This window comes from Peromyscus maniculatus, chromosome 2, assembly GCF_049852395.1.
Source record: "Peromyscus maniculatus bairdii isolate BWxNUB_F1_BW_parent chromosome 2, HU_Pman_BW_mat_3.1, whole genome shotgun sequence".
NCBI classification, from domain to species: Eukaryota; Metazoa; Chordata; class Mammalia; order Rodentia; family Cricetidae; genus Peromyscus; species Peromyscus maniculatus.
Window position 1 is genome coordinate 110,296,764 of NC_134853.1, and position 27,829 is coordinate 110,324,592.

The 27,829-nt window shown below is 44.0% G+C and overlaps 1 protein-coding gene across 2 annotated transcripts in view; it reads left to right on the top strand.

Annotated features, from left to right (window-relative positions):
• Positions 1 to 26,172, top strand: part of Mtap (methylthioadenosine phosphorylase) — a 40,472-nt gene extending 14,300 nt beyond the window's left edge. For both annotated transcript variants that reach the window (XM_006973999.4, XM_076564490.1), the window contains exons 4-8: positions 2,431 to 2,598; positions 15,373 to 15,475; positions 16,511 to 16,750; positions 22,288 to 22,410; positions 25,338 to 26,172. In XM_006973999.4, the coding sequence (XP_006974061.2) occupies positions 2,431 to 2,598; positions 15,373 to 15,475; positions 16,511 to 16,750; positions 22,288 to 22,410; positions 25,338 to 25,376 (673 nt within the window). In that variant the 3' untranslated portion in view covers positions 25,377 to 26,172. The remainder of the gene's footprint in view (positions 1 to 2,430; positions 2,599 to 15,372; positions 15,476 to 16,510; positions 16,751 to 22,287; positions 22,411 to 25,337) is intronic.
• Positions 26,173 to 27,829: the final 1,657 nt, after the last annotated feature.

Below are 27,829 nucleotides of genomic sequence, written 5' to 3' on the forward strand. Positions count from 1 at the left end.
TTGTTTAAATTACACAGATGACCAATTTCTTCTGAAAAAGAGAGCTTTGGAGGCCAGGCCCTGGAAAATATATGTATCTCTGAATAGTGAGGGCTCCTACTTTCTTAGAGGCTGCCTATGAACTCAGGGTGGAAACCTTAGGTGCTGTGTTAGTCTGAGGTTTGTTAGTTGTCAAGAGAAGACACCAAAAATTCTTTTTAAATACAAAGAGGATAATAGTGCGGTGTTATTTAACAACTCTGTAGAGCAGGTTGATATTTCATTATGTTTTATTAATGGGGGAAAAAATCCTGGCTCCGAGTGGGTTGGGTGACTTTGGAAGGTCTCAGGGGAGGTAAAAGAGAGAGCTTTGAGCCAAAATGGTTGCACTCCAAAGCCTAAAGTTTTTACTTAAACGCTTGGATATATTTCTACTCTTGTAAATGTGACTACTTGAATAAATATTAATAATACATGTATAGGTGGGTATTCAAATATGTATGCATATAGAATAGATTTTAAGTGTTCTTTCCAAAACTAAGTAAATATGTAAATTATAAACAAACCTTTCAAATACTGAACAAAATAAAGCTGTGTGTTAACTTTCTTCCTGTGTATTTCTATCGTATCAAAGGTAAAGAAATAAACTGGACAAAGCCACTCTGTGCTAGAACATCACATGTCTTAGTTTTTCAGGAGGCCCAGATAGTTTTAGGCTTCTTTATGAAATATTGCTTATAAGAACATAAGAAAGCCATGTGACCAATGTGAATTTTAAAATTCATTTTAGAATTTGAGCTCTTTACAGCTGTTGACTGGAGTTCCCCTGTGGGTATGGATAAGCAGGCTCATGCTTATGTGTTTCTAGTTCTTAAATAACTTTAACAAATGAAAATAGTGCATTTGTTTGTCCAACAGGATCAACTTACATGATGGGTGCTACTGAGGAAGACAGGCAAGGGTATCACCCTTAGGACAAATTATAGTTGTAGAGGTGGTCACCAAAGAGGCATGTTCAGTTAGAGTAAATATTAGTATAATAGGTAGATGTGGCGTAGATGCAGTAACTACAGTAGATGCTTCTTGGCTTTGGAGCTAAGCTCTAAAGAGGGTCAGAGGCCTGGGCAAAAAGAGGCATGAAAGCAGAGAAGACTTTTTTTTATCTAGACAAAGATTCTAAAAAATTTTTTTTGAGTAAAATAATGATCTTTTGGGTTTTTTGAGACAGGGTTTCCCTGTGCAGCTCTGGCTAGCCTGGAACTCACTCTGTAGACCAGGCTGGTCTCAAACTCACAGAGACCTACCTTTCCTCTGCCTCCGAGTGCTGGGATTGAGGGTGTGCACCACCACTGCCCGCCAGTTTCCTTTTTATAGTTATTCTTCACCCTCTTTGGCCACTGTTGTTACAGCACATACAGTGCTGTCAGTACTGTGTATACAGATGTGTCCCCATGTCTCTTCCCCATACAGCACATACAATACTGTCAGTACTGTACATACAGATGTGTCCCCATGTCTCGTTCCCCACACAGCACATACAGTGCTGTCAGTACTGTGCATACAGATGTGTCCTCATGTCTCGTTCCCCATACAGCACATACAGATGTGCCCCCATACAGCACACACAGTGCTGTCAGTACTGTGCATACAGATGTGTCCCCATGTCTCGTTCCCCATACAGCACACACAGTGCTGTCAGTACTGTACATACAGATGTGTCCCCATGTCTCTTCCCCATTTCTCATTTCTGTTAGCAGCTAAGAAATGTCCATGCCATATGGAAGCTGTGGGCCTCTTGGTACTGTGGTTTAAGTTGTCCTGCGTCTAGAAAGTTGTGCTTTTCCTTTCTATCCATTTATTACTTCCTGGGGAAAGTAGTAGCTCTCTGTAGCATTACCAAGTGTCAGCGGAACCAAGTTTTTTGCCATTAAAAACTGACACTATATTGAACAATACATTGAGAAATCAATCAAAATAAATTTTTCTTTCAAAAAAAGGGGGCAAAGAACCCTGTCTCCAAGTATAGCTACAGTCTGTGATCCAGGTTGGGGTTGGATCTACATACAGTTCAAGAACTTTGATTCAGGGCTGGGCCATGGTGGTGCTCGCCTTTAATCCCAGCACACAGGATGAAGAGCCAGGCAGATCTGTTGAGTTTGAGGCCAGCCTGATCTACAGAAGGAGTTCTAGGACAGCCAGGGCTACAGAGAGAAACTCTATCTCAAAAACAAAAAAAAAAAAAAAAAAAAAAAAAAACTTTGATTCAGTTAAGCCCGTAACAGTGGTCATGAAAGAGCTGGTCTGTCATCCAAAGCCAGCAGGAGCTAATAGATTGACCAGTTTCCTAGTTTACTCAGTTAGGCTGAAGGGGTGGGAGGGGTCTCTGTTTCCTTGTAACTGTTAAAATGCCTACCCTGATAGCTGATGTCCTACCTCAATCTCCTTCCTTAGACATGGGAGACAGCATACCATCATGCCTTCAAAAGTCAACTACCAGGCCAACATCTGGGCTTTGAAGGAAGAGGGTTGTACGCATGTCATAGTGACCACAGCTTGTGGGTCCTTGAGAGAGGAGATCCAGCCTGGTGACATGGTCATCATCGATCAGTTCATTGACAGGTAAGGGGTAAGTGGTCTTGTAGCTCACCATTTTCATCTCTGGGGGGTGATGTGTGGGAAACATGGGTAGGGGTGTGGGGGGAGCAGAACACAGAATCATTGTAAGCTTTCCATTGTAGGGTTGTTTTATTTTTTTAGCTGAGCTATATATTGGTGAACATAATTGATATATGTGGACGTAGCGTGGTGATTTTTATATATATATATATGTTCACCTATCACCTCACATATACACCTCACAAATAAATCAGTTTGAATGCAAACATTGGTTTTCAGTATATAATAGATATACCACATCACCACTGAAAGTTGACGTCCTTTGGCCAATTGTCTCCCAAGCTTCTGGTAAACACCGCCTTATCCTCCGCTTCTGAGTCTGCGTTTTAGATTGTGAGTTTGTGCATTGTCATTCAGTGTCTTGCTTATTTCACCACACCGAATCTCCCCGGGTTCACTCACTCTGCTGCAAATGACCATTGTCTTTTTTCACGGTTGACTGTGTTGGTCATCAGTATTTTACATTTTCCCCATCTGTAGAAGGGCATCAGAGTTGATTCTCTGACGTGGCTGTAGTCAGTGATAAACTGGATGTGCCAGGGTCTCTGTAATATGCTGACTTAGATACTTCAGATGTATGCCCAAGGACAGGTAGGTGGGTCTTGCTGTTGTCGCTTTCTTGGAGGACCCTCTGGGCTGATTTTCCTGTTGGCTGGACTGATTTACATTCCCACCAACAGTCAGGAAGGGCTTGTTTTCTCCCCTCTGCATGCATCTCTGCCAACCTTTGTTGCCGGCTTTCTTGACGAGAGCCGTTCTGACTAAGGTAAGATGGAATCCCACTATGCTTTTGATTGACGTTTCCCTAATGGCTAAAAAGATGTTGAACATGTGTTTATCAGTTGTTTCTACTTGAGAGAAGTGTCCAAGCAGTTTGCTTCGCCATTTATGGATTGGATTATTTATTATTTTAATTTTTTTAAGTTCTTTGTCTATTTTCATTTTTAATTCCTTGCCAGATGAGTGGCTGGCAAAGATTTTCTCCCAATTTGTGAGCACTTTCTGACAGTTTGACTGTTGTATGTGTGGCTTTTTGTAGCTGGATGTGGTCCTGTTTGCCCGTTGCTATGACTTTCTGAGTCCTGCTGAAGGAAGTCCTTGCCTTGCCCAGGCCTCTATCTCAAAGTGTTCTTCCTCTGCTTTCCTCCATCACTTTTAAGGTTGCAGGTCTGATATTGGGGGCATCATGCATCCGAGCGCATGCAGGATGAGAAGGCCCTAGTTTCTGTCTTCTGTGTGGTTACATGTGACTGGCTCATTTTCTCTGCACTATTAGAAATTGTCTTTTCCATCATATTTTGGGCCCCTTCCTCAGGAATCGGATGACTGCTTCCTCTGATCTTTGTTATCTCTTCCTTCTTTTATTTTGGATTTGCCTTATTCTCATTTTTCTAAGACACTGGTGTGTATTTGGGTTATTTACTTGATATTTCTTAATTTTTAATACAGGCATTCATGACTACAAACCCCTTCTTAGAACTTTCTCTGCTGAATCTCACAGGTTCTAGTAAGTTGTATTTATATTTGAGTGTAGGGCATTTTTAATGCCTTCTGTGATCCCGGGAATGAACAACTCATTGTTGAAAAGCACGTTGTTCCATCTTTATGTGGGTAACATTTCTGCGTTTTCTCTTGTTAGCTTTTAATATTTTTTTCCATTATGAGCTGATAAGATACAAAGAATTAGTTTACTTTCTTGGTATTTGGGGAACAATTGCTCTGTGGCTTGAAGTGTGGTTCTTGGGGAGACAATTCCAAGAAAAATGTGCATTCCTCAGCTGTTGGATCGGATGTCCTGCAGTTCCCTATAAAGTCTGTTTGATCCGTAGCATAATTAGCTCTGAAGTTTTTTTGCTGATTTTTTTTTTTTTAAAGGGGTTAGGGGCCTGGATGATGTCTGTTGATGAAACTGTTCACACCATCTGCTGTTTATGTGTCTGGATCTGTCGGTCTTTTATGTGCAGTGAGTGTTTGTGCTATGCAGTTAGATATACCAACACTCAATGCAGTTGCACACTCTGGGCTTGGGCTCCTGGTTTCTCCTACCATTTTAAAGTCTGGTGTTTCTGAGTGTCACGTGGCCCCTGACTTCACAGCTGCATTGCCTTTCCACAGCACCATACTTCTCCTTGCAGTTACGTGCCTGTGGTTGTGTTTCAACCCCAGGGCAGTGCAGGCAAGTGCTGAGAGTCTTAATAACTGCCCTCCAGTCTCTGCATCCATTTGTTAAGAAGGGAGAATATTGTTAAAAGAGTCTAGCAAGCATCAGAGACTAATTTACAGTGAGATCTCAAGTGATTAAAATTTTAGGTCTATTAAGTTTGATAAGGCTTTCTTTCTTTTTTTTAATGTGGCCACTGGAAATTTCATTTGAGAGTCACATCTGCCTTCTGTGAACCAGCCACACCCATATCGTATCCTCAATTTGTCAGAACTACCTGGTGGGTTCTGGAAAATGTAGGGTATGGGCAGGAGCTCGCCTGGCAAGGGAAGAATCAGGAAACTTGACTTCGACTTCACTTCCAAACATGGGAAATAAGGAGAGAGTAGGTTTCTTTGGTATTAAAGTTCTAGACAAATTTTTGCTTTCTGTGATCACCTTAGTGACATCTGAAGGGTGATTGTTTTCTCTTTAAATGCCTAAAGCACCTCCTCGGGTCCTGGAAGAAACCTGGGCCGATCACAGAACCCAAGCACACCCCTGCTCTCATGATCTTCTCCCTTCCCCAGTGCAGTCTCACCCAGGCCTCCCTTTTCTCCTCCCAGATTTTGACTCTGTGGGTTGAAATTTTGTTTGAGGGTGGGAAAAGAGTTTTGGAAAAGAATGACCCCATTTTCTGACAAGGGCTCCTAACCTGTCAATCTCTTTCAAGGATGTATATTTTCTTCTTAGAGCAGAAATCCAATGCTTTTAAGAGGGGCTCACGGTCAAAATCAGCCTCACACCTTCATGTCCGTGTCCTCTAAGGCATACATGGCACAGCTCCTATGAAATGTTCCTCAAAATCCAGAGACTGAAAACAGGGATTCATACTGATCGTATTAAGAACCCATATGAGTCTTGTCCCCAGTAGATCTCCATGGTGACAGCTTCCTGCTGTCTTCAGTTTGATGACTCAGTTTCCTCTGCCTTGTAGAAAGTCCACATTGTCAGAACCACAAGTCATTAGACCATTGAAAACAGAATCTGATTCAAGCTGGGGCTTGTTCTATATCTTCCTTCCTTCCTTCCTTCCTCCCTCCCTTTCTTTTCTTCTTTCTTTCTTTGTTTTTAACACAACAGAGCATATAACTATATCCGGTTCCCTTCAAGCCGCCAAAGACAATTGATTATATTGGTCATTCCCACAGGTTGGAGTTGGGCTTTTCCGCTCAATGCTCCCATGACCTCTGTTGTAAGTTTTTCTTACCAGACTCCTTGTTTAGCCATCCTGGCACTGGTGGCCTTGGTTTTTAACAGCTGGTTCTGCTCTGAGCATGCCCAGCTTCTCATTTATAATCTGTTCTAGGTGATGGATTTCTAGGGAGTTGATCAAGAACATCAGAGGTTTTGTGTGCAACATTGGTAGCCTGTGTCGTGGAGTGTTGCATATGGCCGGTCCCACCAGACCAGTGATCTTCTTCAGCATACCCACTGTGCTGTTTTCTTTTTCTTGGTAGTCTAATAAGCGGTCCATTTGAAAGGGAAAAGAATAGGGCCTTTTACTTGGTCTAAGAGAATCTTGTCAGACATTTCTGTTTTAAAAGGACCTTATTGTACAGGGCATCCCCAACACCTATAATTTGAGGTTTGTCTCCTTTGGTGTATACCCTCATGTGTGGGTGGGGAGTGGCCTTTAACTTGCCACCTGTGGGGAACCAAAACAGCCTGTTGTCTAGGTGAGGGTGGGTGGGTAGGTGGCTGTCACACAGGAGTCGGCGTGCCTTCCCTCCTCCAACTCTGGCTTTGCCATGTGGATAAAGATGGCTCAGCTGCTCTCAAGGCTCCATTTGGGCTTTTAGATGCTGTTTCGTCCTTGAATTTCCTGTGTGCTTTCATTGCAGCATCTTCCGATCTTTAGTGTCACTTTGGCAAAGTTGTATGAACCCCACTTGCCAGCTGATGGGGTCTGCAGCTACTTTCTCACTACATAGTAACCATTCCTTTTTTCTTTTTACTTTATTTTTTTATTCTGTGTGCTGCATTGGTGTCTTGCCTGCGTGTATGTCTGTGTGAGGGTGTCAGATCTTGGAGTTACAGACAGTTGTGAGGTGCCATGTGGGTCCATGGCAGTTGAACCCGGGTCCTCTGGAAGAGCAGTCAGAGCTCTTAACCGCTGAGCCATCTCTCCAGCCCTGGTAAGAGTTCTTTTCACACCTCATATGTCTTTGGAAATGCCGTGTCCTGAGCCCACCAGTGTCTGTGATGGGGCCTCTCATGAAGTCCGACACGTGATGGTACCGCTCCTCCCTACCTGGGGCTTGGCAAGGGCCTTGTGTGAACAAGGCAGATTTCCCGGAAGAGCCTTGGACAGATGTGCAGCTAGCTGTGCAGCTGCTCAGCCCGTCCCCTGTCGTTGTTTAGTGCCCGGCACAGCTTTCATCGAAGCCTGAGGCATTCTGTTGTCTCCTCCTCTGTCACTCGTGACTCGCGTTCCCTCCATTTTCTACACTAATCACTGTTAGATACGATTACAGATCCTGCTGTCCGGGTATAGAAGAAATGTCATACAGTCCTGCCATTCAAGAGTTCCAGAGGCCCCAGGGATGGGGACTTCCGGCAATTTTTGTTTGTTTGTTTGTTTTTTCGAGACAGGGTTTCTCTATAGCTTTGGAGCCTGTCCTGGACTAGCTCTGTAGACCAGGCTGGTCTCGAACTCACAGAGATCCACCTGCTTCTGCCTTCAGCAATTTCTATATGTATCTTTTCTTCCCTGTGCCATCAACTTCTGTGACTCCAAATACCAGCTGAAACCAGTGAGAAGGAAAATGAGGTGGTTTTCTTTTGTTTTGTTTTGTTTTTTAATACTTGACTTTATCAGGAATGTTTTACAGTTGACGGTTTTGTTTTGTTTTACAATGAAAAAAAATAATGCAGCCCCAGACCCCAAAGATCAAAGAAAGTAAAGCGTGATTTGCAGTGCCGCATGGTTTCTTTGAAGTGTGGTTAGCATGTTGGCCAATAGGACCTCTGGACCCTGATTAGGTACTGCTTAAAAAATGCAAAGAGCTGCCCAGCAGGCAGAGAAGACGCCCAGCTTTTTTTTGCTGGCTCTTCCCTCAGATGCCTTTGTCCCCCAGTATCCTCATCCCCTTCAGAATTCTAAGGGTGTTGGGTTTTATGTGCTCTCGAGATTTTTTTCCAGCTTATCCTCTTGCAGGAAGAATAGGAGAGGCCTGGGTTTGCCATTGCACTCTGACTCATCAGGAAAGTCCCGCAGTAGACAAATGGGCTGACAGATTATGCCTGTTTGTTTCCCCCTCCCAGAGATGCAGCCCTGCCTTGGGCTTCCCCATGATGTCACAGGTTAAGGCTATGGTCCTTTGGGGGTTTGCTCTGGTGACCGTTCCTGGTCGGGCCTCTTCTCATGAGAAGTGTGGATAGTTTCTATGATTAGAAACAGAGACTCCTGAGTTGAGCGTTGCAACCTGCACATGTGACCACAACCCTCAAGAGGCCACAGCTGGAAGATAACAAGTTCGAGTATGGTCTGGATACCTGGGTTACGTAGTGAGACAGACCCTGTCTGAAACAAAAAGAAAGGAATGGAGATGCATGAAGCAGAGTTCCTCAGGGAACCCTTGCGTTGCTCTGTCCCACTCAGGCAAGGGCAGACGGGACCATCCTGTCCCTGCTGCTTCTTGTGTGTCTTCCTCATGCTGTGCTGAGACTGTCACCTTTGATTTTATAAGGAAGCAGATACTATTGGGCATATACTCGCTGCCTGCCTATCCACTCCCTCTCATTCATAACGTGTGTCCCATGTTCTCCTTTATCTAGTTGTGCTTAAAGTGAGGTCAACTGCTCCCTGGAAGTAGTTTGTCTTTATTCTGCTCTGGATCCTAGTTTATCTCTAGCTCTTCACAGTACTACCACATGTCCTGTTGTAAAAACAGCTGTTGAGCTGGGTGCTGTGGTCAGTCAGTTGAAGGCACGCAGTAATCCTTCACCCAGTTATGCTTGAGGAGACCTAGGTAAATAGATGCTGTTCCATGCTAGCAAATGAACCCTGGGGGATTTGAACTCAGGTGACTCTCGAGTCTATCAAACTCATCCACGTGTTTCCAGCTCTGCCCACCTCCCTGAGATACCTCAGATTTTGTGATTGTCTTCTGGCCCTTTGTTCATCTGTGGCGCTCAGTGGTCCTTGCGGGGACCCTCTGTTATTCTTGCGTCATTGACTCTCTATGTCATAACATCTTGTCTCTGCGGGCTTGAGTGCTCCCTCTCTCTTGCACCCTTTCTAGAGAGTACTCCCCTTCTCCGCCTGACAGCCCTTCATGTATCTTTTCATGTATCTTCCTGGAAGTGTGGCATACGCCAAGAAGCAGCCGCAAGCAGAACCTTCAGGGCTTTGAGCAGCAGAGGCTTCACCAGGGGAAATGGTGATGTCCCGATTAGCTATTTTCTTAGACCTTCTTGTCATTGGATGTGACTTGTTCCAACTTGTGGGTCTGTGCTTCATGATCTCTTGCACCTTTGAAGGAATGGTTTCTTCTATAAGTTTATCTTGAAAGAGCCCTGAAACTTTGCTTGTTCCCCTCTTGCCAGAAGAATATCAATGGTTATGATGTGATCACATCTTGTCTCCTGAACGGCAAGTCAAGTTACCTGTGAGTAATTCCATATGATAGAAAGGGTCACATCCTGCTCGTAGGACCTGACAGTTACTTAAATATAATCACTGCTGTTAGAAACAGACCTTTTAAAAAGGGCAATCTGACCCATTAGAGTTTAAAATGCCAAAGCCTTTCCAGCCAGCTTTTTCCCACTTTTACAGTTTGCAAATCCTAAGCATAACACGGGGTGGTGCTTTTTCCTGCCGAGTATACCTGTGTGTGGCTGATGTTTCTGAGTAAACAGCCCGGGGCAGGGATTACACAACCTGGTAAAATATTTCCATTGACCTGGACCGAGTCTGGGACATTTAGGAAACAATAACAGTATTAGCAAATGCATTCCTCTCTCCTTATTGTCCCTTACAGATGTATAGACTAAGATTAAATCACTGTCTCTGTCAGAGCCTTGAGCAAAATCCTTGTTGCTGTGGTCTGTTCTTCTGTGACCCTCAGACTTTGTTTTGAAATCCTAACCCTTAAGGAGATGGTACCAGATTTCTTTTCACTACCGCTATCAGAGTTAAGATGTTTGTTGTTGGTTTTGTATTTTGAGGGTTTTTTTTTTTTTAATTTATTTTATGTGTACGGATGTTTTGCCTCTGTGTCTATGTGCACCACGTGCATGTCTTGTACCCTCAGTGGTCAGAAGAAAGAGTTGGATCTCCTGGAACTGGCGTTGTAGGTGGTTGCGAGCCACCATGTGGGTGCTGGAAACCAAACCGGATCTTCTGAAAGTGCTCCTAACTGCCGAGTCATCTCTCCAGCCCCCTCCTCCCCAAAGTTAGAATTTTTATACTGGTCTGTTGCTTAGTGAGCAAGATCTCCTAAGACATAACAGAGAATAAAAGAGGAACCATCTGGTCCCTTTACTGAAGTCTCTCATCGCGGAGGTGTAAGTGTCCATTGCTTGTTTCTTCTTTCTTCCTTTTTTTGTTTTGTTCTTGTTGCTGCTGTTGTTATTACAATAATCAGTTAGGAATGCTCCTGAGACTGGAGCAGAGGGATCATCCTCATGAGCTGGGAGAATCCCTTCCCCAGAACCCGTCCTTGTTGCTTTGCAGCAAGTTAACTGACTCATGTGCACTCACCCACTCGTGCTGGGGCTTGCTGGGCACAGAGGCTGTATTAGGAAACCACCACAGAGGTGTCTTTCCTAGAAGATGGGTGTTTTTCTTCAGTGTGTTTCTTAACTCTACATTTCTTCAAAGGAGAGTATGATCTAACAAATAAACCCTGAAGCCAATCCAAGGGTCTCCGCTTAAGAAACAGCCTACCCGTCAGTTTTTCTCTGGGCTTTTCTCCTGTTCCGCGGCTGAAAGACTACCTTGAGCTCATCTCTCTTGACAGTGCAAGCTTATTTGCCTCCTTCACTCTTTTAAAGAGATGCTTTGTTTGTGCATTTTTTGTTGTTGTTTTTAGCACCTGTGCTGGTTAGTTTAGTTTGAATGGTCAACACAACTTAGAATCATCTGGGAAGAGAGTCTCAATGATGTATTATCAAGGTTAGGTTGGCCTGTGGCTGGTGGTCTTGACTGTTGATTTACGTAGGGAGAGCTGGTCCACTATGGGCAGCACCATTCCCTAGGCAGGGGTCCTGAGCAATATAAGAGGGGAAAGCTGCCCGAGAACAAGGTAGTAGGCATGCATTCTCTGCATCATTACGTGACTGTAATATGACCAGCTCTTCCAAGCCTCTTGTCACTGTGAATTCCCCACAGTGATGTATAACCTGGGATTGTGAGCAAAATCCCTTTCTCTCCTAAGTTGCTTGTTGTTAGAGTATTTTGTTGGCAACAGAGACGAAGCTAGAATAGCATCTCCTCTTCCTGGCAGCCTCAAGGAGTTTCAGAGGTTTCCTTGATTTGAGGCCCATCAAAATGCCAGGCTCCCATGTTGGCAGAAGAGAGTGCAGAAGCAGATGTTCCACATGCAGCAGTGGCCAGTGCCAGCCACTGTATTATCCCATTTCACCCTCACATTTGGGAGGAAGTGGCTTTGTCCCTACTTTTAAATATTGGAAGATCTAAGGGGCAGAGATCAGAATGATTTTTTTTTCCCCTAGAAGCAAGCAGCTAGTGAGTAGTAAAACCAGCCTGGTGGTCATTCCCAAAAATCCATGTTTAGCCGGGCGGTGGTGGCGCACACCTTTAATCCCAGCACTCGGGGGGCAGAGGCAGGCGGATCTTTGTTAGTTCGAGGCCAGCCTGGTCTACAGAGTGAGATCCAAGAAAGGCGCAAAGCTACACAGAGAATCCCTGTCTCAGAAAAAAAAAAAAAAAAAATCCATGTGTAGTCAGGAGGCAAAACTAATCTATTTCTTTGGTAGAGGGGTCAGACTGGGTTATCTTCTATCAAACTACAGCGTATTGATTTCCTATTGCTGCCCCCCAAAATTAATTACAAACTGAGGGACTCACCACAAATGTATCGTCTTGTTATTATTTGGTTAGTAGTTTAACATGAGTCTCACCGGACCTTTAAAAGAGAAAAAAAAACTGTTGGCAAAGCTATACTGCTTTCTGGGAGGTGCTTAAGGTGGAGTCCCTGTCCTGACCCTTGGTCCCCTATGCTCTTGGCTTATGGCCCACATCCATCCAGGGCCAGTGATGATGGAGGAGGTTCTTGCCATCTCTCTGACATTTACACATCTGCTGCCCTCTTGCAGGACTCCTCTAGTGACGACGTTGTCCCCGCATAATTGATCCAGAATAACCTTTCTGTTTTGAAGTCAGCTTCCTACTAGCCATCAGCTACCTTTGTTGCCCTTTGCCATGTAGGGGTAAAATAATCATAGCTTCTGGGGATAAGTGTGTGGGCATCTGGTGGGGTAGGCGTTACCCAAGTGTGACCTTGAGATGTGCTTGCATCCAAGTGTATTGAGGGGTAGCCGCTGAAGTTTTCGCTGCTCTTGCCATCTTTGAGCAAGTGTGCAAGAATGTCAGTCTGTTTCAGCTGCTACCACACAATACTGCAGACTAACTAGCTTCTAAACAACAGAGATTTCTGGGTTGGAAGGCTGAGAAGACAGGGGAAAGGTGTCAGAAGATCTGGTGTCTGAGAAGAGCTGGCTTTCTTGGCATCTCTTGCTGTGTCCTTGTGATGCTTAGTTTCCTGGGTCCTCTTTTTTCTGAAAGGGCCCTAGTACCAGTCCTGAGGGTGCTGTGTGCCTCCTGATAGTATGACCTTAAGGGGTAGGATTTCAACGTGGAAATCTAAAGGTTGTATGAGCCTTATATGTAGCTGTGAGGATTCTGCTTTAAATGGACAGATAGAAATTGAGGTGTTAAGGAGTTGGTACAAGACACATTTGGTTTAAAAAAAAAATTCAAACCGTATCACTCAGCCAATGATTGAATGACACCGGTCAACTATAATTTTGAATCTATATGAGCTGGTTTGGTTGGAAATGGGAAGTGACCTTTCAGCTTTGTTAACGGTCTCTTTTCTGAGGCTGTCTTTGTCTGAAAGACTGTTCCAGACTTTTACTGAGTCCTAGAGATTCGGTTTCTCTGACAGGTTCTCACAGCAAATCCACAGATGACACATATTTTTGCTTTAAGATTTCCTTTGGGGGTGCCTTGCACATTTCCCAGCTGTGGTTTGGTGAAAACAATTTTATTTATAGCGATTTAGTTTTTGGTCATCAGCCGTTCCACTGAACACAGTGACACTTCAGCTAGTGGTGTGGATGCCACAAAAGGTGTGTCTTTGTTGGGGGGTGTTGATTTTATTACTGCTTTTCCTCTCTTCCATGATGTCTCTTGCAAGGTCAAGTTCTTGGGTCCTTGGCCTGCGGCTGACTTCTCAGATGTCTCTCCTATGAGTTATCGGGCATCTTGATTGACTTATTTCTCCTAATGCCTTTATAAATGAAAGAATGAGCACTATGTGCTGTTGGGTTTTTTGTTGTTGGGGTTTTTTTGTTTGTTTGTTTTGTTTTTTGTTGTTGTTGTTTTTTTGTATGTTTTGTTTTGTTTGAGACAGTCTCACTGTGTAGTCCAGGCTGGCCTTGAACTCTCAGAGATCCACCTGCCTCTGCCTCTGCCTCTGCCTCCTGAATGCTGGAATCAAAGGCATATGGCCTCAGGCCTGGCTAATACTATACTTTATTAGAAAATGGGAGAATCAAAAATATGCAGAATTAGCTATAACTATATAACTTGTTATTAGATACCTTCACATTTAGTAAGAAAATTGTAAACTGTTCCATTAGAAAGTGGTACTCAAGACCAGTCAATAAGTATCAAGTAACAGCATGATGTAGTGCATGTTCTTTCGTGTGTTTGCCACAAGGCAGAGACATGGAGAGACAGAGAAGCAGTGGACACGTTGAAGAGGTAGGTGTTCCTGCATGGACACCTGTTGCCATAGCTACTGAAGGTTTTCGTGTCTCTGCTTAATAATCCCAGTTGCAAGTGGAGACATTGATACAACCTGACTCATCAAAGACTAAAACCAAGCAGATCGTGATAACGTAGTAGCATTGTTTTGTTGGTCAGCCTTCAAGGAAAAACCCTGCTGATGTAGGTTAGAGATGTCATTTGGCCCAGTCTTTAGCTTCAGCTGGATTTGCTGTAGGGTTAACTCTTGACTTCTTCTTCAAGCACATGAGAAAAAGTGAAGAACTATAGAGATGAGGTTTGCATTTTTCCACAACGGTGGGGCTTCTTCATCTCCAAGAGAGGTGACGAGTGCCAGCTAGAGTCACTGAGTGTGACATAGACCGAGGAATAGTCAGTTGTGGACAGTAGATACACCAACTGTGTAAATGGAACCAGCAAAAAAAAAAAAAAAAAAAAAATTCCATTTCACCCCACTGCCACCCCTGGAAAAAGACCAGATATTGTGCCTTCAGCTTTCCTGTATCCCGTCCCTCCCTCGTCTCCCCTTCTGTAAGAAGTAGCCGGGAGCGTCAGGGTGCAGTTTCCCTGAGTTACTAAGTAGTTCAAGTTTAGAACAATCAATGCACATAAAAAGCAGTTTATATTTTTTTTTCTGAAAGCTTTTAGAAAAAAAGTTGAGTGAGCTGGCAGTGAATTCATCTTTGCCCATCTTTTGTGAATTCCAAAAAAAGATTTCTAGCCAGGAGGAGGTGGCGCAAGCCTTAAATCCCAGCACTTGGGAGGCAGAGGCAGGCAGATGTTTGTGAGTTCGAGGCCAGAGTGAGATCCAGGAAAGGCGCGAAGCTACACAGAGAAACCCTGTCTACAAAAAAAAAAAAAAGATTTCTAGCAAAACACTTGAAATAAAAAACTTGAGACCTTGTTAAAGTGGATTGAGAAGCAAGCCGAGCAAGGAGACAGGTTCCCTGTGGAGCAGGACAATCCAGCTGCTTTCTTCAGAGGATCAATGGCCTGGAAAAATGTGACTAGGGTCAAAACAGGAATTATTTTTACCTTAAAGATACGGCAGTCAAATGTGGGTTAGGACCTTGTATGGACTGAAACAAAGCAATTGTTTTTCAAGATTTTAGGGAGACCTGGGTGTGGTTGAGTCAATGCTAACCATTTACATTTATGCAGAAGCTGACAAATAGAATGAGTCTGACACAGTTTGGGGAACTAGTGGTCCAGGCACTGGACTCTGTGGTCTTCTCTATATGTTGTGGTGAAATGTTTCAGGTTGACTTTGGGTTTTACCGGCCCTCCCTGAGGTCCCGATGAGGTGTCCTTAACAGTCTCAAATGGGTATACTTTTGTTCCTGGTTAGGAGCGTGTTGCAACCTGCCCAAAGCTAAAAAGAGCCCAATTCAAACCTGAAACTGCTCTGTGACAATTACCTTCACTTATCTAGAGCTATTGGATGTGGAGTGACCCAGACACAGCGGAGTCACTCACCCTCAGAGGACAGAGACGGTACTGTGACAGAAGTCAGAACCTCACCACTTTTTCTTCCTAGGACATCCCTGAGGCCTCAGACCTTCTATGATGGAAGTCACTGCGGCGCCAGAGGAGTGTGCCACATCTCAATGGCTGAACCGTTTTGCCCCAAAACAAGAGAGGTTTGTAGTCTCTGACAGATAGACCAGAATAAAGTATAAGGTCTTGGTGTGCTATCTGTGTGCTGTAGTTGGCCGGGTAGGAATATTCCTCTTCCTCCCTCAGCTTTAGTTTTGAAATGCAGTGGCTTCACGGGGAGTTGTTTCCCATTGCTAATAATACCTCCACTCTCAGTTATTTTAAGCAGAAGCATGCTATCTGCTGAGCCATCTCTCCAGTCCCAGGAAGGTTTCTGATGAAACTTTAATGTTTCTTTTTTTTTTTTTTTTTTTTTTTTTTTGGTTTTTCGAGACAGGGTTTCTCTGTGTAGCTTTGCGCCTTTCCTGGAGCTCACTTGGTAGCCCAGGCTGGCCTCGAACTCACAGAGATCCGCCTGCCTCTGCCTCCCAAGTGCTGGGATTAAAGGCGTGCGCCACCACGCCCGGCTTAATGTTTCTTTAAAAGAAGAAAAAAAAAAAACCTGTGTATGGCCTTACAGTAACAAGTAATGAATGCCCAGATAAGTCGGTCTCTGGACAGAAAAATTCAGGACAACCATTCTCATTTCACCATATGGTCTCGGAGGGGCAGCAAGCTAAAGAAAAATGACTTTCTATAAAGCTTTCCAGAAGACCACAGAGTCTGTGGCTATACAGCCCTGCACCTTGGAACCTGGCACCTGGCCAGCACTTTGATCTGTGCGTGACAAGTGATACCTTAGCTGAGCAAGTGTGATGGAAATAGAAACCTGTGACGCACGTCCAGACTGAAGCCCTGGCTTAGCCTTTCTAAGTTCTTCAAAAGAGAATGAGATTCAAGCACATAAATCCAAATCTGCTGTTTTCTCTAAAAGCTATGAGCTATGTGTGCAGTGGACCTAGACAGTAGGAGTGTGTGGGTATGGAGCTAGACAGTATCTTTCCGTGGTCTAGGTTTCCCCTAAGAACATTGTAGTAAGAGTCGGCTGTAGGTGATTAGTTTGCTAAGCGTCATAGAAAAATAAAATCTTATACCAAATGTAGGTTTGTGTGATTTGAGACCGGTTCTTCCTTTTTCAGGTCCTCATAGAAACAGCTAAGAAGCTTGGACTTCGATGCCATTCAAAGGGGACAATAGTCACAATTGAGGGACCTCGTTTCAGCTCTCGGGCAGAAAGCTTTGTATTCCGCACTTGGGGTGCGGATGTTATCAATATGACTACAGTTCCAGAGGTGGTGCTTGCTAAGGAGGCTGGAATTTGCTATGCAAGCATTGCCATGGCAACCGATTATGATTGTTGGAAGGAGCATGAAGAAGCGGTGAGTGGAAGTCTCCTCTGACCATGTGTGGTATCGACTTCTGGGTGCCACGAGTTGTTAAAAGAATGTCTCATTGGTTTTCTTTGGATTCATCTTGGGAAGGGCCTTTCTACAGCATTTTTAAGTTTTCATTAGGCTTTATAAGCTATTTCCTGTAGTTCCTATTAGAAGATAAGATCTTCGGGGGGGGGGGAGGTGCTTATCTGAGAATCAATCATGATTGACATTGTACGTATGTAGATGTGTTGAGAATCATCGAGGCTTGGGCCTGCCTTTAAAGGTAAAGATATACTTTGAGTGTGGTTTCCTTGTGCTGTTGTTTATTCTGCTTATTTTCATGGAGAAAGAAAAATCCTAGTAAGAAAACCCTGAGTCCCTATCCTGTTCAATGTACTGTGGCTGGATGCTGTGCTCAGCCTGAGACTATGCCAGCAAATACATGTTCTTTAAGGAGCCAACATTCTGTTTGTGGAAGGTGGAGGTTGTTATCTTAGGATATTCAGAGGTTTTGTCCATTGTCATCATGGTAGGGAGAATGGCAGCACACAGGCAGATACGATGCTGGCAGATAAATGCTGATCCCCAGGCAACAAGAAGAGAGCCACTGGGCCTGCCTTGGGCTTCTGAAACCCCAGAACCACCCCTAGTGGCTTCTTCTAACAAGGCCACGCCTCCTAACCCCTCTCAAGTTCCACTCCCGGATGTCCACCCATTCAAATATTTGAGCCTGTATGTATTCCTATTCAAACCACCACAGAGGCGAAGCAAAGGGTTATGAAGGAATAGTGCTGAGTGTTTCGAGTTGCCTGGACCAAATACTTAAAGTCTGTGAGTGCTGCTTGGCAGTGTGATGGGAAAGATGGGCAGGACTGAGAGACACCCAGAGAGGGAGAAGTGGAGAGAGGGCAGGATGAGCCGTGGCAGGGCTGTGGACCGTGGTAAGGATTGCAGACAGGTCGATGGGGGATACTGGACAGGGAGCAGAGCAAGGCCCAGCCAGGACTTGAAGGTGTTGGGCCTCCCAAGACAGCATTTTCATCATGGAAAGCGTCAGCTTCAGTGAAGCGGTCACCCTGGTTCCACGATACCAACCATGGCCACACATGGCTCTACCCACTCCTCCCTCCCCACCCTCTTTTGAAGGTAAACATTTCCTAAAAGGTCTCTTAATTCAAAGCGAAAACGTAACTGTACCACGATTTGTACAAAGAAGTGATATTTCTTACTGAATCTCTAGACTATTGGCAGTTTTCTTCTGATCACAATTTTATCAGCTTGATCAAATCAAGATCTCTTGTTTTGTGTTGTGTGTCAATGATAGACCCGTACAATCTCCTTTATTAACTCTTTCCTCCGTACCAAGAATTGAGCTTAGGGCCTTGCATATGCTAAAGTACTCTATCACTGAGCCTTTTGTTTGTTTGTTTGTTTTTGTTTTTGTTTTTCGAGACAGGGTTTCTCTGCGTAGCTTTGCGCCTTTCCTGGAGCTCACTTGGTAGCCCATGCTGGCCTCGAACTCACAGAGATCTGCCTGGCTCTGCCTCCCGAGTGCTGGGATTAAAGGCGTGCGCCGCCGCCGCCGCCGCCGCCGCCGCCGCCGCCGCCGCCGCCGCCGCCGCCGCCGCCTTGAGCCATGTTCTTAATCTGCTCTTTTATTTTGAGTCAGGCTTTCACTAAGTTTCCCATCCTGGCTTGAACTTGGTACTCCCCCTGCTTCTGTCTCCCAAGCAGCTGGGATTACAGGCTCAAGTCACCAAGGCCCTGCCATGCCAGGCTTTTTAAAATGGAGAAGTTAAGAAAAACCATGAAAGAATTTTAGAAGTATAGAGGTGAGTGAGTGCATTCATTTGGAGGCGTTGACTCTTCTAGAGGGCTGCTGTGTCAGAGAGCGCCTGACTCTCCGTCTAGTTATACACAGAACAGTGTCACATGGTCTTGTCTTCTCTCCGCCCATGTGTGGGTGTTGGGCAGCAAAAAATGAATCCCAATTCTTTGGTTTTGTCACTGTGTATTTATAGGAGAGTTTTGAGGCTGACTGTATCTGGCTCGGCAGCATATCTACCTACTCCCAGCTTCATGGTGTAGAGAAGCTGCTTCCAATTAATGGGGAACATTAGCTCCCATCACTTCCTGACAGCAAATTGCTTCCTGCCGGAAATGGTCTGCTCAGTCTCGAGTTAGACGCCTCCTTTCGGGTGCTTGTTATGCCAGCTGGGGGCTGGAAAGCAGAGGACTAAGTTCTGCATGTGGTAAGGACTAGCCATGTGATAGGCGCCACAAGAAAGACACACACAAACACGGCATCCACTCAAACAGCCCTCCATGTCATTGTGCTTTAAACAGAGGTGCAGCCTGACGTGACAGGGTTCCGGAGTGGTCTCAACTCACCTCAGTTTCCTTGTGACACTCAACAAGTTATTTAACTTGATTTCTCTGAAATGAAGCCAGGACATGGTGTGGGGGGGGTGATTTCGTTATGACTCTGACCTTGGACAGAAGGTTTCAGCTGGTTCACGTGGTGGGGAAGACGGTCATAGCAGTTCCTCTAATCACACTCAGGTAGCAAAGAGAGCTAGAGTCAACAAGGAAGGGGCAGTGCCTTTCCAAGACCATCATCCCAGTTACCCATCAGGCAACAACCTCCTAAAGCAGTGGTTCTCAACCAGTGGGTCGCAACCTTTCATCAGGGTTGCCTGAGACCATCAGAAAACACAGATATTTACATTATGATTCATAACAGTAGCAAAGTTAACAGTTATGAAGTAACAACGAAAATAGTTTCATGGTTGGGGGCCACCACAACACGAGGAACTGTATTAAAGGGTGACAGCATTAGAAAAGAGAGGTAACAACTGTTCCCACTGAGGAGGAGCAGGGATCCAAGAAGGGTCAGAATTCAGGGCCTGAGTACAACCTTCAAAAGCCCAAGCCACTAGCCACTTTTACAAAAACCCAAGCCTGCCTCTTAAAGAGTCCACAGTCTCTCAAAACATGAGCCTGTGGGAGGCATGCCAGAGTCAGACCATAAGTGGTTAGGAGAATGCTGATTCACAGGAGTGTGTTATCACAGTCACTCCATGGAGTGGGCGTGCAGAGAAAGTAACCTTGGCGGTTTGCACTCCGCCTCTATGTGAGGGTTAGGTTGTTGCTGTGAGTCACAGGGTCAATAGGAAGGGGATTTTGAATGGAGCCCAGCAACAGGAACAAAGAAAAGAGAGGTCAGAGTCCCATGAAAAGTATTTGGAAACGAGTATAAATAAATGGTAAGTCTGGCTGCCACAAGCCTGCATCTAACGGCTTAACTTAAAATGCATCTTCGCATGTGTGCCACACTGTAGCAGAGCTTCTGCTCCTGTGGTACCCACATTTTCTCACTGCATTCTTGGTGTTTGTAGAAGCCATCTGGATGAGACGACACAAAGATGTAATCATGTGTCCCTGAATCTTGGCTTTCTTTCTTTTTTTGGTTTTTTTTTTTTGGTTTTTTCGAGACAGGGTTTCTTTGTGTAGCTTTGCGCCTTTTCCTGGAACTCACTTGGTAGACCAGGCTGGCCTCGAACTCACAGAGATCCGCCTGCCTCTGCCTCCCGAGTGCTGGGATTAAAGGCATGCGCCACCACCGCCCGGCTAATCTTGGCTTTCTTATAAGTGGAATAAAGCAAGGCAAGGATTCTGGGCCTGATGGTCAGCTTCCCCTTTAGGAACCAGTCATTCATACACAAGGGTAGATAATAGCATGAGCACTTAAGAGCCCAGACACCTTCTTCAGTCATCTGGCCAGTTTATGCCCAGTACTGTTCATCTGTGCTTCCATAATTTTAATCCAGAAACATTGCAAGAAGTAGTTAAGTAATTAAATTATAATTGTTATTTCAAAAGCGTGAGCAAAATTGTAGTTCCTAGTTAAATATCCTAAGTGACACGCTCATACACACACACACACACACACACACACACACACACACAATTTCTGAGATCCAATTTAGAGCCTAATTTATTCCAGGTTAGCATTCTCCCACTGAGCTACATTCCTAGTCCTCAATGTGATTTTTTTTTTTTTCTTGTAAAGAAACTAAGATGCCAAGCATAGTTGGTACATGTCTGAATAGCAGTACCTGGCAGGGCAGAAGCAGGAGAATCATGAGTTCGAGACCAGTAGGAGCCTGCCTTACAAAATAAAATTAAGTTTTAAATTAAAACAAAACAAAACCAGGACAAAGAAGAGGGAAAAGGAAGCCAGGAACCAGGGCCTGGTCCTGTTGAGTCTCCCACACTCTGGTTGCTGCGAGCTTCATCTTGATATAGCGTGTGTCTCTGTCATATATTGGAAGCTGGGTCTAGACATGGAAGGGAAATTGAGCATCGTGATACTGTTTTGTGACAGGAAACATAGAATGGGTTGGAATTTTTTTTCAGTCCTGGTTTGTTTGTTTCTTTCCTGTGGGCTCTTGGGTTTAGTTTGTGGTGTTAACTGCCGGTTCATTAACTAGGAGTCATAAAAATGATGATAATTTGATTCTTTTGATTTTTTTTTCCCCTTAAAAAAAAGTGCTTTTAGAATACTTAGTTCATGTTTGGTTATCCAGTACAGCAAGTTTTAGGCTGGAATTAGTTTTTCTGTGTACCAAGAAGGGTGGTGGTGGGTGCTGCTGCTGCTTCTTGATATCTGTGATGTTTTCTCAGGCTTTTCGGAAATAGAGTTGAGGTGCTCTAAGGCCTTTCCCCGAAGATGAAGAGTAGTGTTTGGGGCTCGGGGGACTGAATTTGGAGTGAGCAGACTTTACAGCACAGGTCTGTTTTAGTCTGTTCAGGCAGCTATAAGAAAATCCCATTAAAAGGAGCTCCTAGATGGAAAAAAGGGAAAGCCTTGTTTTTATGGTTCTGCAGATTAGGAACTCTAAGATCAAGTCTGTCTGTCGGGGACCAATTTTGTAGTCATATTCTCACTGAACTCACATGACAAATAATGTGTCTTTAGTTACTTTTAAATTGCTGTAAGAACCATAACCAAGACATCTTATAGAAGAGTTTACTGGAGGTGTACAGTTCAGAGGATGAGTCCCTGTTCATCATGACAGGGAATATCGGAGCAGGCAGGTAGTTATGGCCCTGGAACGGTAGCTTAGAACATACATCTTGGTCTGAAACAGTAAGGCAAGGAGAGCTACAGTGCCCCCCAGTGACACACCTCCTCCAGCAAGGCCACACCTCCTAATCCTTCTCAAACAGTTCCACCAACTGGGGACCAAACATTCCTAATATATGGGCCTATGGGGGCATCCTCGTTTAAACCACAGCAGCTGGTGTGGGGGGCTCACTGTGATACCAGACCCCATTCCTAAGAGCACTGCTGGCCTGACCTGATCAATTCCCGAGTTCCCTTTCCTGACACCCTCTCAAAGGAGGAAGAGGTTCCTAAAGATGAGTTTGGAAGGGACACAAACATTGACACCATAGCAAAATAGGGACTTGGTTGGGTAAGTTATTCTGTGAGAAGCAGTTGGTGCTGATAAAACCCTGTGCTCTTCTTTCTCCAGGTGTCAGTGGACGGGGTTTTAAAGACCATGAAAGAAAATGCCAACAAAGCCAAAAGTTTACTCCTTACTACCATACCTCAAATAGGGTCAATGGAATGGTCAGAAACGCTCCGTAACCTGAAGGTGAGTGGCCTCACACCCGTAAGCAGACACTTCCGTGGCTTCCGCCACATTTTCTCTTGTTTTCACCTCCCGTCTGGTCCCTCTCCTTGTGCGGTGTCTGCGAGTCGGCATTTTGTTGTTGTTTTCAGCAACTGTTCGTGCCCTGATTCCTGCTCCCTCTGCTGACCTGAGTGCTGCCTGTGCCTGGGGTGGGAGGTTTGTTAGCTAGTGTCCCAGGTTCTTTACATTGTCCTGGCGTTATCTTTATGTCTTGGTTCAGAAGGCTGGTGTGCTCCATATCTATGGCTTCCGGCATTTCCAGCTCTTTTCTCTTGGGTGGATTCGTACAGGGGGTAGACGGGCCTTTGCAGCCAATACTTCTACTAGATCAAACAACATGGTAGCGGAAAATATGTTACATGAAACTAAGACAGTTAATGATGATAAACAGATGACAAGTTGCAGATTGGCAGATTTTCAACTCCAGTATGCATCCTAAGGATATAATTTCAACTGACTGGGGAGCTTAGAAAGCGTCATTTTTATTTGACGTTCTGTGACTCTTGATTAACTGGGGTAGCGAGGAGCCTCAAGCTTCAACTTCCTCTTTTATCCAAAGAGGAAGTACCTCCAGGTGTCCTCAAGCATATCTGTAACTCTTAGATACCTTGACAGTCACTGACAGGGCATGGGACAGGTTGATAGAGGCTGTCCCTACCTGAATTACCACCTAAGAGCTCAGGAATGAGCCACAGTTTCAGTATGGTGGAGGCATTGTGCAGTGGTGAATGATTAATAGTGTTTTCTGTCTCGCATGGAATGCTTCAGGGCAGCCAACATGAAGCCACCCCGAAGTTAGAACGTAGCACCTGTGAACTGGTGCAGACAGGCTGCAGCACCCCTCTGTGACCATAGGATCTCAGACTTTAGGACTGGGAAAGCCAAGAAGGTTATAATTCATAACGTCTTCCCTGAGAGGAGACTTCCCTACTGGTTTCTACACTGGATACCTTGGAGATAAATGTTCATTTAATGAGTACATAAATTTCCTCCCATGAAGTGTTCCGTCACAGCTGAGGTACAAAATGACCTTGTAATTTTCCTAACTTGAGGCGGGGCACAAGATAAAAAAATCTACCAATTACAAAATGATGGTTTGAACTACTAAACAGTTTCTTACAAACCAATGTCTGAGCGGCCTGACTTGAGTTCCTCTCTGGCCACTTTTGAGTCAGTGTTGGACTCACACGATAGGATCCGGTTTCGAACTTTGCCGTCTTCCTGCTGACCTTCCGCTCACTATGGTTTCACACACCAAGTCAGTTCCTTAAAAAGAAATCTGAGACATGCTCAGACATGTATAAATCTGTAAAACGAATCTTTAAAAGGTCTTATTAATTGAAAACCTGGAGCCAGATGTTGGGGTAAATTCTAAAAGATCAGAGAGACAGAACAAGCCACAGCCAACCTCACCTTACCAACTCCTTAACTGATCCTGTTTCCTCAAACTGAAAGCCTCTGAGTCCTCATCCGAATAGATCTCAGCTAAACTGCTGCTAAAAGCCTCAAAGCTTAACAGCCTCTAGTTTCTGGTCCTCAGGCCTTATATACCTTTCTGCTTCCTACCATCACTTACTGGGATTAAAGGTGTGTGTCTTTCCCAAGCAAGACATGAGATCTCAAGTGCTGGGATTAAACGTGTGTGTCACCATGCCTGGCTGTTTCCAGTGTGGCCTTAAACTCACAGAGATCCATCTGGATACATCTCTGCCTCTGGAATACTAGGATTAAAGTCATGTGCTACCACTGCCTAACCTCTATGTTTAATGTAGAGGCTGTTCTGTTCTCTGACCCCCAGATAAGTTTATTGGGGTGCACAATATATCAACCACATAAATCAATGATCTTTTTGAAGCTGATGTTGTATGGCTTTGTAAGTATGCACTTTAAAGTGGGTTAATAGACAAAATGGAGTGCTGAGGTCTCCATTCTGGAATAATAAGGAAACCGGTACTAATAATTATTACTCTGAATCATATTTCCAGTCATCAAAGCACTGAAATGTGTATCATTCATTCACTCGCTAGTTCATTTCAGAAGCCCCCATTTACCTATTGTGTGTCAAGCTCCAGATGAGAACAAACCCCAGCTGTAGGGCATGGCAGTACATTCCTTTAATACCAGCAGAGGCAGGCAAATCTCTGAATTCAGGGACAGCCCGGACTACATAGTGAGTTTCACGGCAGCCAGGGCAACACAGTGAAATCCTATCTCCAAAACAAAGAAAATTTAGACTACCCCAAGACTCCCAGTGATGATGAATTGCCAATTGAGACACATTAAAACTTCAGTGAGCTTACAGTGATGTAAGGATAAGGGGTAGGGGTTGTGTGAATGATAATTATTCAGGCTGGGAGAAGGTATATATAGTACACCCTGATGCCTGTCAAAGTGGGGGGACATGTGTGATTCTCAGAGCAGTTCCCTGAGATGAGCAGTACCGACCTCACTTGTCAGAAAGAAAAGGAAAAACCAAGAGTTAAAAGTTGCTCCTAAAGTCCCATGTCTGGTTAGTGTTGTTGCTATTTTGTTTTGTTTCTCCGTTGACATTTTTAGAATTTACGTATGTATGTATGTAGACGTTCATTCTATAATGAACATGTGGTTCTCTTCCCACTGTGTGAGTCCTGGTGATTGAACTCAAGCTATCGAGCTTGGTGAAAATACCTTTACCCCCAGAGCCATCTGGCCAGTCCTCATGAGTGGTTTTTAAATTTTGGTGAACACAGGAATTATCTGGAGAGTTTAATAATGCCTCATGAATCCTTACTATACTCCACAGAAATCTGAATGTTTTTTCTTGTTGTTTTCACTTGTTGAGAAGTGTTGGTGTCATTAGCATGCTCTCTGCAGCCTGTAGCTCTTCATCTCTCCTTCCTTCCTTTCAGAACATGGCCCAGAGTTCTGTTTTACCGCCAAGACATTAAAACAGCATGGCCACCACCAGGAGACTTATTACTACTTCTAGTCTTTGGGAGATTTTGCTTAAACAAAAACAGGGCAGTTATGTGGTCTTCATGCCTTTGCCTGGAAAGAAGAACATAGAAAGAGGCATCGCGCTCCAAGATACCCACACCTCCAGAACCCAGAAGGAAGACAACGGCCTGCAGAAATGTAAGAGAACAAAGCAAGCCCAAACCTTGTCAATCATTTCTCCTGTTAAACTGACAGCAGTGAAGTCTGGCGAGAACACCCATTTCCCGGCGTATGAGCTGGAAACGGGACTGTAGGGTTGTAAATTGGCGCCATCTTTCGGAAGGGCAGTTTGGTACAATGCATCTGAGGCTTAAATATACTTAATGCACTTTGGTATGCTAGGATTTTCTCTTTAAGAAATTAGGGGAGATTCAAAGAATCACATGTAATGGCTGTTACCTATCATCACAAAATACTCAAAGCATTCTGAATACCGAGAAGGTAGATGGATGTAACATGTTTCCGTTATACTTGAGCTATGAAGCAATCAGGTGGTAATCATGTTTTCTCATGAAGAAATGGTCACTTCATGCTATGAAATGAGGGAAAAGGGTATAAGCATTTATGATTCTGTTTGTTTTAAATGGTGTGTAAATGTACAAAAAGAAGACTAGAAGGGAATATACATAACCCTGTTACTGTATTTGTGAAGAGATACTGAGTAATTCTTATTTTCTTTTAATCTTTTTCTCTACCTTTTTTAAAAGTAAGTGTAATCAAATAATAAAGTTGTAAAAATTAAATGGACTCAGAGAAGTCAAATTCTTTGAAACTCTTGGTGGTGAAACAAAGATGGCAATATAAAAGAAGCTCTGTGTGTGTGATTTAGGATATAGAAGCCCAAGCGCGCGCGCGCACACGCACACCCCTGCACACATGCACTTAAAAAACAAAGTACTATGTGAGGAACTTATATCTTTGCTTAGGAAAGATCCTTGGGATTGTAACGGAGAAAGGCAGGAGATTAATGCTAAGGTGCATCAAAGTCAAACTTCTCCAAGGAGTAAGTTAGTGTGGTTCGTTACCGTATGTCAGATATTTTTATGTTGCCATTTTTTCTACTCCTCTTTTAAGAGTTGACACATTATCCGTTGGCAATGTTTCATTTTGAGAAAGAAAAAAAGAGTAGAAAGGAAGAAAGGAACCGGAAGCCCAATGTTTTGTTATAGGGTGCTTTTTGTTGTCTTTCATGGGAAAATCGTAGTGTTTTCCTCGAGTTCCTACTGTTAGAGGTGCCCTGCAGTTCTTGTAAAGAGTCTGCAAAGTGAATGCGCTGGTGTCTGAAATTGACTTCAAGAAAGAAAGCTGCCGATTATAAGCGATAAAAGAGCCAGTTGCTCCAGCATTCATGTTGAGCTCCTGGATAAGTGCAATTGTAACTTCTGACCATGTTGCAGAGCTTCCAGCTGGTTATTAGCAATCCAGAGAGACTCCATGGGTCCTGAGCAGGGCTCTTGGTTGTTTTTACTTCACTGCAGTGTGGACACTTCTTTCCTTCATCCTTAGCTGTCATCTGAAAGTGTCAAGTTGGGGAACGAGCATTTGTCTAGTTGCCTTTAGAAAATACGATTCTCTCCAATGTGGAAAAGGGATTTTCTTCAGTCACCTTTTCTAACATTGTCATAGCAGGCTCTTTTTCTTTAGTCTTTTCATTGTGATACAAATTGCATATAATCACTTATAAGATCTACCTTAGCTATTTTAAGTGGCATTAAAAATACATTTGTATTGTATTGTTTTTTCCTTGGTATGTATTCACTACAAAACAGTGGGTTTTATTCTGTCATTTCCATATACATATCATGTACATCATCATTTATCCCATATTATATTCTCTCCTGCTCTCCCACCCCTTCCTCCTCCCAAATAATGCCCCTCCAACTTTAATGTCATCTAATCTATATTCTGTATATGAAAGAAATGTGTTTGACTTCCTAAGTCTGGTTACTGAACATCGTGCTCTCCAGCTCCATCTATTTTCCAAAGACGACATAATTCCACTCTTTTTTCTGACTAAATAAAATCCCATTGTGGCCGGGCGGTGGTGGCGCACGCCTTTAATCCCAGCACTTGGGAGGCAGAGGCAGGTGGATCTCTGTGAGTTCAAGGCCAGCCTGGGCTACAGAGTGAGTTCCAGCACAGGCTCCAAAACTACACAGAGAAACCCTGTCTCGAAAAACCAAAAACAAACAAACAAAATCGGTGTATACATACCAATTCCTTTATCCATTCATTGTTGAGACACATGTAGATTCATTCCTTATTTTGGCTCTTCTGAATAGTGTTTCAATAAACATGTATTTGCAGACTCCTCTAATGACCAAACTATGCCCGTGGTATGGGTTGCGGTCTTAGTTATTGCTGTTAGTATATAAAAACTCTACCTTGAGAACCGCTATCTAAA